The 14,214-nt window shown below is 55.7% G+C and overlaps 5 protein-coding genes across 5 annotated transcripts; 2 read left to right on the top strand and 3 right to left on the bottom strand.

Annotated features, from left to right (window-relative positions):
- Window positions 1–75: 75 nt before the first annotated feature.
- Window positions 76–3,903, bottom strand: EX895_001940 (uncharacterized protein; the record flags this gene model as incomplete). The annotated part of the gene is made up of 1 exon (XM_029882539.1): window positions 76–3,903. The coding sequence occupies one exon, from the start codon at window positions 3,901–3,903 to the stop codon at window positions 76–78; it is 3,828 nt and encodes a 1,275-aa protein (XP_029741394.1).
- A 671-nt stretch (window positions 3,904–4,574) lies between these two features.
- Window positions 4,575–5,247, bottom strand: EX895_001939 (uncharacterized protein; the record flags this gene model as incomplete). The annotated part of the gene is made up of 3 exons (XM_029882538.1): window positions 4,575–4,747; window positions 4,862–5,126; window positions 5,227–5,247. 3 exons carry the CDS (start codon window positions 5,245–5,247, stop codon window positions 4,575–4,577), a joined length of 459 nt encoding a protein of 152 aa, XP_029741393.1.
- Window positions 5,248–6,171: 924 nt separating this feature from the next.
- Window positions 6,172–7,299, top strand: EX895_001938 (uncharacterized protein; the record flags this gene model as incomplete). Its single annotated transcript, XM_029882537.1, has 2 exons — window positions 6,172–6,539; window positions 6,726–7,299. 2 exons carry the CDS (start codon window positions 6,172–6,174, stop codon window positions 7,297–7,299), a joined length of 942 nt encoding a protein of 313 aa, XP_029741392.1.
- A 696-nt stretch (window positions 7,300–7,995) lies between these two features.
- EX895_001937 (uncharacterized protein) lies at window positions 7,996–9,189 on the bottom strand (the record flags this gene model as incomplete). The annotated part of the gene is made up of 1 exon (XM_029882536.1): window positions 7,996–9,189. The coding sequence occupies one exon, from the start codon at window positions 9,187–9,189 to the stop codon at window positions 7,996–7,998; it is 1,194 nt and encodes a 397-aa protein (XP_029741391.1).
- Window positions 9,190–10,793: 1,604 nt separating this feature from the next.
- Window positions 10,794–12,200, top strand: EX895_001936 (uncharacterized protein; the record flags this gene model as incomplete). The annotated part of the gene is made up of 2 exons (XM_029882535.1): window positions 10,794–11,745; window positions 11,830–12,200. 2 exons carry the CDS (start codon window positions 10,794–10,796, stop codon window positions 12,198–12,200), a joined length of 1,323 nt encoding a protein of 440 aa, XP_029741390.1.
- Window positions 12,201–14,214: the final 2,014 nt, after the last annotated feature.

Genomic DNA, 14,214 nt, shown 5'->3' with positions numbered 1-14,214 from the left:
GGAAATGGTAATTTGACGGAAAGGTCTGCCTGTTGTCCTCTTGCTCAGGTGTGTCTGCTTTGTGTAGTGAGCGGTCTACCCTGCAATACCGACGGTGAATATGCGGAAGTCATCTGCGCCACGCCAGTCAAACGCCACGATGGCTGCGTCGCCCGCAAGCTCAGGTAGCATGGCGTGTGGCGTCGATGCTTCTCCTGACGACGTCTGGGAGAGTGGCAGGACGAGCGATTGCGCACCGCTGCTGTACAGATTCAAGTCGATCGGATGGAGAGTGAGCAAAGGTGCGCAGAGGTATTCCAACTCTTGGCTAATGGTGCTTGTCTCGTTTGCGCTGCGAGCTGTTTGACGTGCTGCCGTTTTTATCGGTGGATAGGCGAACGACACTGCGCTACGTGCTTCGCCTGCGTTGGTTTCATTCTCGTCGTCGTCACGTGCTTGACCCATCTCCGTCTGATTCACTTCCGCGCCGGCCCCATTAGCACGGCCGTACTCTGTATCCGGCGAAAGCGGTAGGAGCTCGAGCTCGGTTTGTGGCTGGAGATCAAAGTTGATCTCGGCGGGGATCTTAAATGTGACTTTTCTCGACTCGATACGACTCGCCAGGAATGCTACACACGTGACACCGACGTGCAGCACAAGTCTTTCGGCCTTGCGGCGAGCATCGGAAGCAGTGTTGGCTTGATTCGCGCGCCCATCCCCGAAGTAAGGAGAGCTGGGTTGCTGCTTGACGTGACTCAGGGGCGTGGTGCCTCTGGAACTCGCTCGCTCAACACCGAGCACTCGGGCCCAGCCGGATACGGCGTTGGGTGTGTCAGACCACTGTACGAGGGCAAGAGGTGCTGCTTGGGCCAGATCCGCAGGCAATGGAAGTGGAAGAACATGCGTCAAGGAACCTCTAGACGCAAGAGCTAGTTTAGCAGAGACAAGCTCGGCTGGGGGAAGTGAAAGGGAGCGATGTGGCGTTCTCGAGTGGGTGTTTGAAGGAGCCATTCTGTTGCTGTTGCTCAATGGCAGTAAAGGTCCAGGATCCGTGAGTTTATATCTGGCTGCTCGCTCATGCATATCTACGAATCCGAGATCGTCTTCGCTATCACTGCTGCTTTCAACCTGCAGCTGCTCGTGGTAAAGAGAGGTTTGTTCGGACAAGTGCAACCTTGAGATACGTCGTTCGAAGGATGCGTTCAGTGGCGCGGGCGCCCGTGGAAGAGCTTTGTCCACCGAGGCAGGCAAAGAAGCATTCCAGCCTTTGACCATGGAAACCCCAATTGGTGAAAGACCAAGCACCTCCTGTCCGTGTCGCCAAGCACGACTGGGAGCGCTGTGGCCTTGCTCGTCTGCCTCGTACCATTGCCGAACATAAATGCGTGCTTCGATGGTGGAAAAGCCAATCCAGTTGTGCTTCATTGATCGTTTATCGAGAATAGCGTCTCTGAACCTCTGCTCCATGGACCCCGCTCGAGAGTGTCCGGGAACGCCGCCTGGCATCTGGCGCTCTGCGGGCATACCGCCGTCACCGACCACACTCAAGGGTCTCGAGCGATCGTGGCTGCTTGTATGCTCAGCTGGAACTGAACCACGAGTTTGAAGCGACAGTTGAGTGGGCAAGGCGTTGTCAGAGGTGTCAGCGGCCGCGGCCGCCGCGAGCAGTTGAGCTAGAGGCTTGAGTTCCATCTCGCGTACGTAGGAGTCTCTGAGGCGTACAAGGACCGCCCTACGACCAAAGCTGAGCAGGAGACATAGGTCGGCCTTATGCCAGGACGCTGGAGCAGCGTTCCCACGAGGCGCATTGACGGGGCTCGATGCGCCGCTCGTACGGCTTTGCTCTCGGTGGGAACCTTTCTTAGACGTGAGAAGAGGACCATCAGCAGATGCCACTCTCAGCTTGGTGTAACTCGCACTGGCCTGCAATGGGCCGAGATTGGTGAAGGAATTCGTCTCATCGGACACAGCTGCCGGAGCAAAAGCGACGGCCTTGATGTGAAAGGGCGCGTAAAACTCCTTGACAAACGACCAAGCCCTTGCTATCCCGTTTCTAGGCATGGCAGCCTCGTACACCATGACGCTGCGAGGGTAGGTTAAGGCAAGGTACCACGTGCCTGATGCTTTGGTGTCCTTGCCCGCCTCGTGTACCGAGAAGAACAAGACACCCTTAGACGTAGCTTGCAAGCCTGTATCACGGTCTTTTCCCTTTCCTCCGGTTTGTCTGGTTCCTGAAAAGGATTGGATGAGGTCGTCGGCGAAGAGCGAGGTGAACGAGGCATTGTTGCCATGCGTTGCAGCGGTGGCATGGGATGGTGGCAGGATGAGAACCGAGCTCGAGGCCAAGCTTATGGCGGCTTCGTGCGCGGGATCCGCCTGACGCTTTGCGGAAGGGGGCGATGACTGCGGAGAGCTAGCTTTCCGCTCTTGAGATGGGATCCGAGTTGGTCTGAACCGAGACTCTTGCTCGCGTCGCTGTTGGCCGACACCACGGCTCGACAAAGTCGGAACAGATTGCTGAGATTGTGACGCGGACATTGTAGCACTAGGTCTGTTTAAAGGCTGCACGCTTGACGAGAGAAAGCCACTAGAGACGCTTCGTTGGTGCTGCGCTGCTTTGTTGTCTGGTCCGCCTTTCTGCCTCGAAAACGTCTTCTTGAACATGGCACCGAGTCCTGCGCGCTTGTCTGCAGCAACAGCGGGCGATGTTGCGAGATTGATCGGAACTTGTGCATCGTGTCTGTCGAGTGCGTAGATAAGGAGCTCTCTGATGGCTTGCAGATGCCACATCCTGACAGCTCCGGTGCCACCAGGAGGAACGGCACGACCGGGGCCTCCTCCTGCTGTGGAGCCGAAATTGGCTGCAGCGACACCTTCGTTGCCATCAGGGATGCCTTGACTGTTGTGGCTCGAGCTGGAAGAGCTAGAAGCGAGATTGCCCGAAGCTGCTACGCTCTCCAAGACTGAGTTAGCGTGGGCACTGAGTTGCACTAGGGAGGATGCGAGGAAGCTATCTCTGGCGGAAGAAGGACAGGTCAGAGCGAGCAAGACACCCGAGCTCGACATCTTTTCGGACTGTGAGGTGTGCGCAGGGTTGGCGGCGCTTGTGTGTTGAGGCTGGGATGCCAAGACGCACATCTGATAGACAGCCAGGCCGGTCCAGATCGGGATGCATCGAACGTTATCGTTCCACTGACGAGAAGGGTGGTGCGGGCTGGACGGAGAGGAGGCCGCTGTACCGCCAGGCACAGGAACTCGTCGAGATCGAAACTGGATGGCAAAAAGACCTTGGGCTGTGCCTACGAGAAGCACCTGCCTTCTGGGATCGTGATCGAATTTGGGACGATGTCCAGGTGAGGGTATCTCGATAAGTATACTGCACAGCGGCTGCGCAGAGAGGTGTGGTATGAAGCGAGAGCCGAAGTAGTTCACATGAAGTGAAGGCGCCGAGGTTGCGGCGGAAGCTGTTTGCGATTTTTGCGATGGGAGAGACGTGGTTTCGTCGTTGATGGCGTCGGGATCGTTGACCCAGGCGCCCCAGCTCTTCTTCCTGTTTGGCGTCTCTGCTGAGCTTGAAGCTGCGAGATCTTGGTCGTGCTGTTGCTGGCTCTCGAGCTGAGCATAATGGCGCTCCAATGCACGCTTTTCGAGCCATGTCCCCCATCGTGGAAAGCGAGAAGCAAAGAGGCGAGGGGGCTCAGCTGTTGGTGACCAGGCCGAACTGGGCTGCGGTTGGTCAGGTGTGGAAGAGTGAAAGGGCTGATCAAAGTACGACGAGGGACCATCGTCTTGAATTGAAGTGTGCAATGCTGGAGGCGTGGGGGGAAATTGGTGACAGTCGTAGCGAGGTGGTGGTTCGTTTGCTGAGCTCGCAAGCGCTGGATCGGCAGTCCAATTGGATAATGCTGCGTGAGGATGCGACATATTGCTCTGATGCCCGGGCGCTATTGCCTGTGTGCATCGAGCTGACGAGTTTGCGTCGTGATGCTGCTGCCGCTGCTCGTCGTCGCTGAAAGGTTGAGCAGCCGATTGATTGGCAGCCATGTCACGCTTATGGCTGTGCGAAGCTGACTATGCACCGACGCCGCGACGTACTTGGGATTTTGGGGTCATGGTAGCTCGCAAAGAGTGATCGCTCGTCGTATGGGCTGCTTTTGCTCTGAAAGCGAGGTATGCTGGAGAGTGAATGTGACAAGAGAAAGGTCAAGCGAACGGCCAAAAGCACAAATTTAAGCCAGTGCACCGTGCGGACTTGGACGTCAGCGCAGCGCCAAATTTTCGGACCTTAGTTCCTCCACAAGCACTGCCCCTCGTCAAAAGTCACTCTTCGGACTAAGTCAAATCAACAATGGCCAAGTGCGAGTCTATGATTAGTCGAAGTGGACGGCCCAGTTCTGACTCGATATGTGCAAGCTCAAGCAGTCAATGGATCTTGGCATAGCTCAAATGGAACTAGATCACGTCAAGAAGGACCATTTCGTGGAGAGTGCAAGTTTGTGGTTGTGTTGCAAGGTACAAATACATAGGTTGGATCCACAACGTCGATGTGTATAATCTGCCTACCTACCAAATAGATGAATGAGGACGCCTGTGGATCAAAAGTTGAGTCGCATATGCAAGGCGTCTTCACCGTCGGCGTAGTAGCCTTTCTCCACGCCGTGCACCTCGAAGCCGAGCGTGTCGCGATACAAGCCGATGGCAGCGCGGTTGGTCTGTCTGACGTGCAGCGACACGAACTTGGCACCAAATACATCCCTCATGGCTTCCTCTGTATCGTTGTGGTCGCAAGACAAAGGAGCGAGGGACAGGATTGATACAGTGAGAGAGGTTGGAGTTGGCATCAATACTAAAGCGTCGACGAGAACAACGGAAAGCTACTCACGACTTTGCTTCATGAGCTTGTTGGCAAGACCCAGTCGACGATACGAGCGGAGCACACTGATACTTGTGACGTGTCCATGAGGAATGCCATCGGCTGGCTCCTCCTCCATCTTGCCCAAAATGTATCCGACGATCCTGCCCTTCTCATCTTCGGCAACATACGAGAGCTGCGGCCAGGTGAGCGCATGGTAGAGATAGTATCGTAATGTGTAGTTCTCGGGCAGATTGTGAAGGTTGCAATTCTGCATGCCCAGCAGGTCGTCGATCTGTAGTAGTCGACCAGTGCAAACATGGTGCGTAGAAGTGTGTCTCTAGTCAGCCAAGACGTTACGCAATCGTCCATGATGTTCATCCTATAATACCTACCGTCGCTTCACGGATGTTCATTCTGGCTCCACTGATGCCTTGCTGCGAGGCGTTGCTGCTCACGTCAAGATTGGATGCAGGCGGGATGAGGTTGAAAGAAAGAATGAAGCCGAGCAAGCTACTTGTTCTTCTTGAAATGGACCCTCGTCGTGCTCGACCGTCTCCACGTGACTGAGCCGCATTTTTCTCCGATTTCCGATTTGTTAATCCCGATCTGACGTCCTCCCGCCCTTGTTGTTGCTTCTTTTCCTGCAATACAGGCCGGTTGTCATGATTACATCTTTGCTGGTCAGGCTCACCCTCCGAGCAGCCCACATGGTATCAAGTCAGTGGTCTCCCAGCAGCAGCAAGAAGAGACGTGACGGTAGGACAATGCCCGAAAGCATATACACTATTTATACAGCCGAAAATGAGCCACACTGAGAATGCCCGATTGTTCCTTTGTTTGGTTCTGGACTCGCTACTGCTGACTGGTGAAGTGTGTGCTCGAGTTTCTTTGGATTTTCGACGTCACAGCAAGCAGGCTGTACACAGCCAGCCAGCCAGCCAGCCACCCCTGACAAGAGAGAAAGCAGCCCACGACATCGCATTTCCCGCGCTTTCCTGCCTGCTTGGTTTTGCTGCCCTCCACGCTCCACGCACATCTCGCTGTTGAATTGCCAAGCAAAGCATCGCTTCTTCCTGCTTTTACGTCCTTCGCGCCCTCTACCATCATCTGCTCTTTCCAACAGCACAAGAGCTCTCCCGCTGACAGCAACACGTCTTACTTCCGACCCGCGCCTACAACCGGTTCTGGCATCGACAGTAGCTCTCTGATCTGGCTCGACTCTGCGCCAGGTTCTGCCAAACCGTCTGTGACATAGTGTTTCTAGCAAGCGAATGTTCCGCAAACACGACAAAGACACCTCTAAGGGAAGCAAGAAGGATCCAAAGACAAAGGCACCAATGACCGACGCCGCAAAGAGCGGCCGCCCAGGCAATCTCGACGCTTCCCAACAAGAGGCGCTTGACCAGTTCCGCTCCACCATCCAACAAAAGGGCATCTTCAACCCGGAACGACACGACGACCCTTGCTTGTGCCGCTTCCTCCGTGCTCGCAAATGGGACCTCGCCGCTACTGAAGCCATGTTCACCGAGGCTGAAAAGTGGAGAACCGAGTTCAAGGTCGACGAGCTCTACCACTCGTTCGAATATCCTGAAAAGGAGAAGGTTGATCAATACTACCCCCAGTACTACCACAAGACAGACAAGGACGGTCGCCCCATCTACATCGAACAGCTCGGCAAGCTTGACATCAAGGCTCTCTACCAAGTGTACGCACCGTACCCCCTTCTTGATGTTAGCGCATGGCTGCAGCGAAGCAGAACCCACGCTGATTCCCTTCGTCGGCCCGCCGCTTCTCCCCGCACTGATCTCACGTTTTACTGACATTGCTCCGGCCTCTCTCCTTGTCCCCTTGTCATCTTCGCAACGCCGTCACCGCGCTCATCGTCGTACAGAACCACGCCAGAGCGCCAGATCCAGAAGCTCGTCGTCGAATACGAAAAGTTCCAGCGAGAGCGTCTCCCCGTCTGCTCGGCCACCAAGGGAGAGCTCGTAGAGACCTCGTGCACCATCATGGATCTCAAGAACGTCGGCGTCTCCCAGTTCTGGAAGGTGTCCGGCTACGTTCAGCAAGCCTCCAACATTGGTCAGCACTATTACCCCGAGACCATGGGCAAGTTCTATATCATCAACGCTCCCTACATCTTCACCACCGTCTGGTCCGTCATCAAGGGCTGGCTCGACCCCGTCACAGTCGAAAAGATCAAGATTCTCGGTCACAAGTACAAAGATGACCTTGTCCAGCAGATCCCCGCCGAGAACCTCCCCGTCGAACTCGGAGGAACGTGCGCTTGCCCCAACGGCTGTTCGCTGTCGGACGCTGGTCCCTGGAACACTGAAGAAGGCCGCCAGATCATCGAAAAGGTGCGCGCCGAAGAGAAGTCTAAGCGAGAGCAGCACGAAAAGGATGGTTCCGCTGTCGCCCCTGCCCCCGCCCCTGTTGAACAGAATGGTTCAACAACCGCTTAGAGTAGACCAGTACCTTACTCGCTCGTCCACCCGGTTCAATCGGCTCCCACTCCTGGAGCGCTGATCAAACCCCTCTTATCTTGACATTGTATTCAGCCGTCAGTCTGCTTCCGTCACCCAGCTGCTTCTCTCACTCGAGCTGAAATAGATTCATGCCCCAGCCTCCAGTCATGCAGCAAAGAAAGACGGCTCGGATGTACACGTCCCCGCTTGTTCTGCTTTCCCGCTTGTTCTCTGCTACACGGCGTCACACCTCACCGCTCTACTTAAGAATGTTCTGGGCCCCAATGGCCTTGTCCTATTATATGCAGTCCCAGACATTACACACATGTCAGTACAACGCGACTGGCTCCATAGCTCAGTTGGTTAGAGCGTAGCACTGTTAATGCTGAGGTCGGCGGTTCGAGCCCGCCTGGGGTCGTGTTCTTTTTTGGTTTTTGTTTGTTCAAGAGGCTGTTGATTTTTGGATTGCTTCTTTATGAGCTTCGCTTTTTTTGTGTGGGGGAAACTGGGACAACAGAGGGGAAAGTCGTTTGCCAGGTTGTGGCGGGCCTCCTTCCTGGGTACTGCAGTCATACTGCTGCATCAAGACTCTCTCACGTTTTTGACCACTAAGTTACACGGCAAGTCCAGCTTATCGATCTCCTGGTGTATCAAAGCGAATGTTCATTGTCTTCTGCCGAGTGAGTGCATCACCTATCCTGAGGGAGGGCCCTCTGGTTCAGCGGCGCTGGAAAGATTCGACCGAGAAGTGTTGCTGTTGCCCGTACTCGGTGGGCCAGATGGAGGCACAAAGGGACTGAGGATGGGCGAAGCGTCTGAGTCGGAGCGGTTACTGTTGCTGTCTGAATGCGAATGCAAGTGCGGCGGGGTGCGGGCTGGACCTGCGTTACTCTGTAACCTCTGCAGCGGACTATCCTTAGCGCTGAGCAGGTGCGGATTGATGTCCGCATTTTTAGGCAATCCTTCCGCCGATGGTGGCGGTGGCTGCGTGTTGTCCATCACTGTTGTGGATGCTGGCGCTTGCGATAGTGGCGCACCTGCTGGGAAAGGATGAGCACCTTCGATTTGCGAATCGAGCGATCGCGTCTGCACTACAGGGCTGCTTTGCGAGGACGGTAGCTGGCTCGGAGCTTCGCTGCTGCGTGTGGACACAGGACCCTGCATGAGATATCTCTGGCGGTCATGATGGGCCAGTTGCGGTCGATGAGGGTTGCGCTCTGACCACACAAGCCCACTCGTGAAATCGTCCGACGCACCGATACCGCTGTCTTTACTGAAGGCCAGCGTCTTCTGATCGGTAGCCATAGCCAGAGTCCCGCCGAATCCGAGCGGCTGTGGAGGGATGATCTGGATCGAGTCGCGATTGAGAGGTGAGTGGGGCAAGTACGACTCGCGCCGGCTCGAGGTGGACATGTACGACAATTGCGAAGCCGAGGGGGATCTGAGGTAGGAGCGCTTGAGCGTCATGGTGGAGGAGGAGCTTGAAATGGTGGAAGTGCCTCGGTAGTGAGCAGCATCATAGATCTCGGAGGGTGTCGAGAGCACGACCGAATCAATGGCGCGCATGGAAGGCGAAGGCATTTCGCTGGTAGATGTGGATGCGAGACCATCTCCCTGGGGCCACGTTGAGGTTGACGGGGAGGATACAGCGAGGTAATCGGTGGAGCTGGCGCTTCTTTCGATGTAGCTCGAAGTGGGCATGTCCACGACGGTAGACATGACAACGCCTCCATAGTATGCGGTGGGTGGTTGGGTGATGGGAGGCAGTTGTTCTGGACGATGCATGCAGTGCCAGAGCTTGCGATATGCCTTGTAGGCCACAAAAATGAGAGCGATGCCTCCAAAGATGGAGGCCACCACAATTGCGGCGGTACTTGGCTGTGACATGTCAAACGGCGTTAGCGAGACTCTCGTAGATGTTTTGCGTTGGAGAGAGAGCCGATCAAGCCGACGGTAGTGTGATCATGCTGGATCCGTGGGACGCCGATGTGGGAAAAGAGTGTGGTGTGCGTCGCTGTCGAACCAATGGATGGCAGGCGATGGCGATGATTCGAAACAAGCACGAGCAAGATTACCTTGCGTCCCCGGGACGCAAGAAGCCACAAGTCGACGGACAGGAAACTGAAGCGGAGATGGTTGTGGAAGAAGAAGTGTTGGAAGCAATGGTGTCAGGGTCGGGAAGGATGCGAGCGGGGTGGGCGGGCAATCAAGCTGATGACGAGCGGGGACGGGGATTGGGCGCAATCGGGAAGGCGCCTCAGGGACGACTTTGCAAGACAAGAGAGGATATTCAAGCGGGGAGGTTCTGTCGAGGATTTGGAGGAAGGCCGGCCGGCGATGATGGCCAAGAAGGGTGAGCTCTCAGCTGGAACGTTTTCGTCGTCGGAGTTGCAACGGTATGCTTGAGAGTTGCAGCAGCAGCCAGGGTTACCCGTCAAAGAGCGGAAGAGGGCGGGAGCGCCCAAAGAGTAATCTTGTTGGCTTCGAGGATCGACGAACCCGCGGTCTCGAGCTCTCTTGATCAAGCGAGGTGCGTCGATGTTCGACTTGACTCAGTTGGAGGCTCGATTCCGGAAAGCCCATTACGCGCAAGCAAGCCTCTCAATCACCACCGGCACGCAGGCACGCACCTCTCGGCGCTCTCTCGCGCTCTCTGTGTCTCTCTTTCTTTCTTGCCCATCCAAATCGCAATGCAATGCAAGCCAAGCACATGCCGCAGGAGGCGGCGAAAATTCATCCACAGTGGGATTTGAGTCTGACCCTGCATTTGGAGATCGCCAAGATGCAAATCAGCAATCAGCCTTGACCGCCATCCACTGCAGCCATTGTACCGCATTGTGTGGCCTGCATTGCTCCCTGCAAGCTGAAGGGCGATGTAGCCAAGCGAGGTGACAGCCCTGGTAGGGAAGCTAAAGCGCCGTCTGCCTGAAGGATTGTGATGTTGCAACAGAGACCCTAGTCAGCAGCACAGCAAACCGGGGTCGACGAGTGTCTAGGTCGATGGAGTTAGGCAGAGGCAGAGGCAGACTGACATCATGTTGGGCTCAAACTCGATTCGATTTCTGTGGATCGCGAATCCACGATTCGAATCGCTTAAACTCTCTTGCGAGGCAGTCCAACGCGAAATAAAATGATACAGTCGCGTCTGAGCGAACAATAGCGGCTGGTCCATCGAATTGTCTCGTCGTCGAGCCCTTTTGCCTGCTCTTCTCCTCTCATACTTTTTTTTCTCAATTACGTTTTAGACATGTCACCGCCAAAAGCGGATGTTCAATTCCGAACTCAGTCAAAGCAACAATTTTGTTAGAGCGCTTCGAGTACCGTCTTTGAGACCATTTTCTTCTTCCCTCGAGTTCAGGGTCCAACCTATAATTCTTCTTGCCGACAAGATTCGGGTGCGGATCGACGTTCGTGCACTCACTCATTCAAGCCCTCACTACAGCCTCCCGTCCACTGTCACTCGTCGTGCAACTGATACAGACGGTGCTTGCATGTCGAACAAGCCTGCTTTCATCCCGAGTCGCGATCTTCGAAACTTGAGGACGCTCGATTTGACCTCGTCCGAATGCTTGGCTGGTGTCCGCGACAATCTCGACAGCCTGGCTCATCTGCTCGGCGCCAGCGGTGGTCAGATCGTGCATGCCAAACCCCAGATCAAGTCGGATCGAATCGAAGTGTATGCTCCTTCCGAACCGGCGGTCGAACACCCACCTAAGGAGATCGACTCCTTCGAAACCAGCTACGTCACAAGATGGCTTTCCAGGCTCATCTCAGAGTTTACCTTGACTTGTCCCGATGACGAGTCTACAGCACTGCAGGCAGAGCGCCTCTCGGAACGATGCGCTGCGCTGCTTGCGCTCGCAGCTGGCAGGATGGCTGCAGGCGCCTCTGTTCAGGATCATATCTTTCAGCTCGACGACGACGACAACACAAACTTAGTGGTCAAAGTAAGGGATGCTGCGCTCGTTCACGACTCTCTGGGAACTCATACGTGGGGAGCCGCTCCTATCCTCTCGCAGCTTCTCTTGCCCTTGCAAGCAATCGCTGATGATGCTTTCAATGTCCTCGAACTCGGTGCCGGCACGGGTCTCGTTGGTCTTACCCTGGCATCGTGGTCACGTCGCTATCGTACCACGCACGAAACGCAGATTGTCTGCACCGACTATCACCCCACCGTGCTCGAAAACCTAGCCCACAACATCATGCTCAATGGCTGGAATCCCGATGCGCAGCCAGCTCAAGGAGCGAAGCTATCTGTCACAGCCCGCTGCCTTGATTGGCAGAGCGTTCATCGAATGCAGCAGGGGTACGGCCAGGATGTGACTCGGGAGCTGACCTCGCAAACCTTGCCTAACCTTAGTTCGACTTCGAGCGATTCCAGCTGGTCCAAGCTTCTCGACGTCGATGTCCATTCAAATACTTTTGACATGCTCGTTGCAGCAGGTACGTCCAGCCGATCTGCTTCCAGCGTTCCATGAGCTTCTTCACCGACTGACACACACCACGCTTTCGCTTTTGCTTGAATAGACTGCGTTTACGACCCCGTTCATCCTTTCTGGATTCGTTCTGTTGCTGAGAAGCTGCTCAAAAGACCGGACGCTCCCGAGAAGGTTCAACCGCTGCTGCACGTCATGGTGCCACTGAGGCCGACGCATCTGCAAGAGATCCGTGCCGTCTACCAGGCTTTCGAAGCACAGCAGGCGCCGGACCGTGCTCAGTTGACCATCCTCTCGGAGCACGATTATCAAGGCTACGAGAACTTTGGAGCTTGGAACGCGGTGGTCCAATCGGAAGATGTCGTCCACGGCCAGCCGGAAGGTGGTCTTGCCAGGACCTACAGGTGGTTCCGCATTGGCTGGCAAAGTCTCTCGCAGAAGAGGCGACAGGACCATCAGTGATTAGAATCGGCCCCGATGGCAAAGCCGATCTATACTTCACAGGGCCCATCCGTCGGATGTCGTTAAGCGGTGAAGACAAGAACGAAGCGCGGCTTCACACAAGTGTACGCTAACTTAGACAGCGATTGAGCGTCGCGATCTCGCTCTCAATATGATTGGAACGCAGGAAACGTGTGTGTCTCGCTTCTCAATGGCTAGGCGGCAATAGACCCTCAAAGCTCTTTACCTTGAGTCTGCACAGACATTGGGGTGTTTGACCGTGTGGCAAGGAACCAGACAGCAGACCTACTGAACCCGGTTACAGGGCGAGCAGCCTCTATTCGGCGGGTGACAGCCGAGCCTGCAGAAACTCGCACAATTCCGGTCTCGACGGTTGTTGCACGGATGGCTTCCAATTAGCTCATTTCGCGTCAAGTTTGAATGTTCGGTACCTGCTGCTCATGCCAGGTTTGTTTTGGTCAGGCCGCGTAGATCTGTTTCTGGTCCCTTCCGTTGCGCTGCGTGCTCGGTCAGACGAGGCTGTGCCAAGTCGAAAATTTCGAGCGGGATTTTTTTTCTCTTGTTTTCGATTGGAGGCGGTCCAAGCAACTGATGTGCTGTGACTTGACTCTTGCTGGGCACTTCGACCTCGTCTCGCTCGTCTCATTTCAGTCCGGCAGGTTAGCTGCACAAACTCGAGCAACATCAGCCTTGCTGCAAACCCCCCTTTCACTTCCTCCCACCACCACCGTCTCTCTCTGTGCGCTCTCTCGCTCTCTCTCTCTTTTTGACCGTAAGTATGCCCGTCTCCGCTCTGCCCGCCCTTTCCACGCTGTTTTGCCCCACATCTGCTTCGCTCGCCCGCTGGCCTTGCGCCCTTTTCCTCGCGATCGTGTTTGGCCGCTCGACTTCCGCCCCTCCGTCTTACTCCCTTCCGTTTGCTGCTGCCACCTTGCCCTGCGTCAAGTTGATGGTTGCAACTGGCTCCGCTTTTCAGGTTCGTCGCTGTCGGCCTGCATCCATCCACCTGGTGGCTGCCGGACTCGCAGCCGCTGGTGAGAAACTTCATAACCCTCCGAGTTTGTCTGTAGCTGGGTTCATTCGCTGGGTCGTCGCACTTTTCCCCTCTGCCCCCTTCCCTGCGTTTGCTTTCCACACACAAAGGAGCGGTGCTCGACGCTTGCGTTCTGCCTCAGTACTACATCCACACACCAACTTAGCTCCTTTCGCCGTTCTGCCCTCTTGCTCCTTCCCTCCCTCACTTGCTTCTCCCTTCTGCAATTACACGCAGCTCGAGAGCATTCTCGACCCACCGAAAGCTCCTCCCCTTCCTTCATCGTTGCCACGTCGTCGGTAAGTGCCTTGCGTGGATTTCTTGCTTCCGAAGCTTCGTGTCTGTCTCTCTGCCCTGAATGGCTCTCACCGTGCTCGTCCTCTGCCGCCGACGCAGCCACCTTGACACACTGTCCTCCGTCCATGTCGGCTTTTGTCATAGTCAGTCCAGGTGGCTGATCTCCTCGCCGTCTGCCCCCATCGTGTCCCTCTGCCTGCGCTTGCCGCTGCCCTTGTTCCGCCTCCCAATTCCTGGACTCGCCATGTGTCATGCTACTGCACATCCCCCAGGCACTTGACTTGTGACACCCGTCGAGAGTGCCTGTGGCTGGATGCTGCATAGCATTAGCCTCGACAGTGGTGGTCGTGTTTGTTCCGCTCTCGTCACCGGGGGAGCACTCCTCGAGTCCCCTCGCCTGCGCTTCATCTCCCTCTCTGTCCCTGCCCCTTGAAGGCAATACAAACAGCAGCCGCCTATGTCCGAGACCTTGGCAGATCTACGTTCGGACGGAAGATGCTCCGGATCGACGTTTGATTTGCGTTGGTCAACAGCAAAAGATACGCCTCCTTGTCCTTAGATGGGTGGATGGAATCCGAATGCGCCGGCTCCGTGGCGACCAGCCTTGCGCCACTCCCCTCTCTCGATCTAACAGATCTGGCACCGTTTTCTGCGATCGCGCGTTGATCGATCGAGCCGCAGACC

The sequence above is a fragment of the Sporisorium graminicola genome, chromosome SGRAM_12, assembly GCF_005498985.1.
Source record: "Sporisorium graminicola strain CBS 10092 chromosome SGRAM_12, whole genome shotgun sequence".
In the NCBI taxonomy this organism is placed as follows: domain Eukaryota; kingdom Fungi; phylum Basidiomycota; class Ustilaginomycetes; order Ustilaginales; family Ustilaginaceae; genus Sporisorium; species Sporisorium graminicola.
The sequence above is the reverse complement of the archived record's forward strand: the minus strand, read 5'-3'. Positions and strand labels throughout refer to the sequence as shown.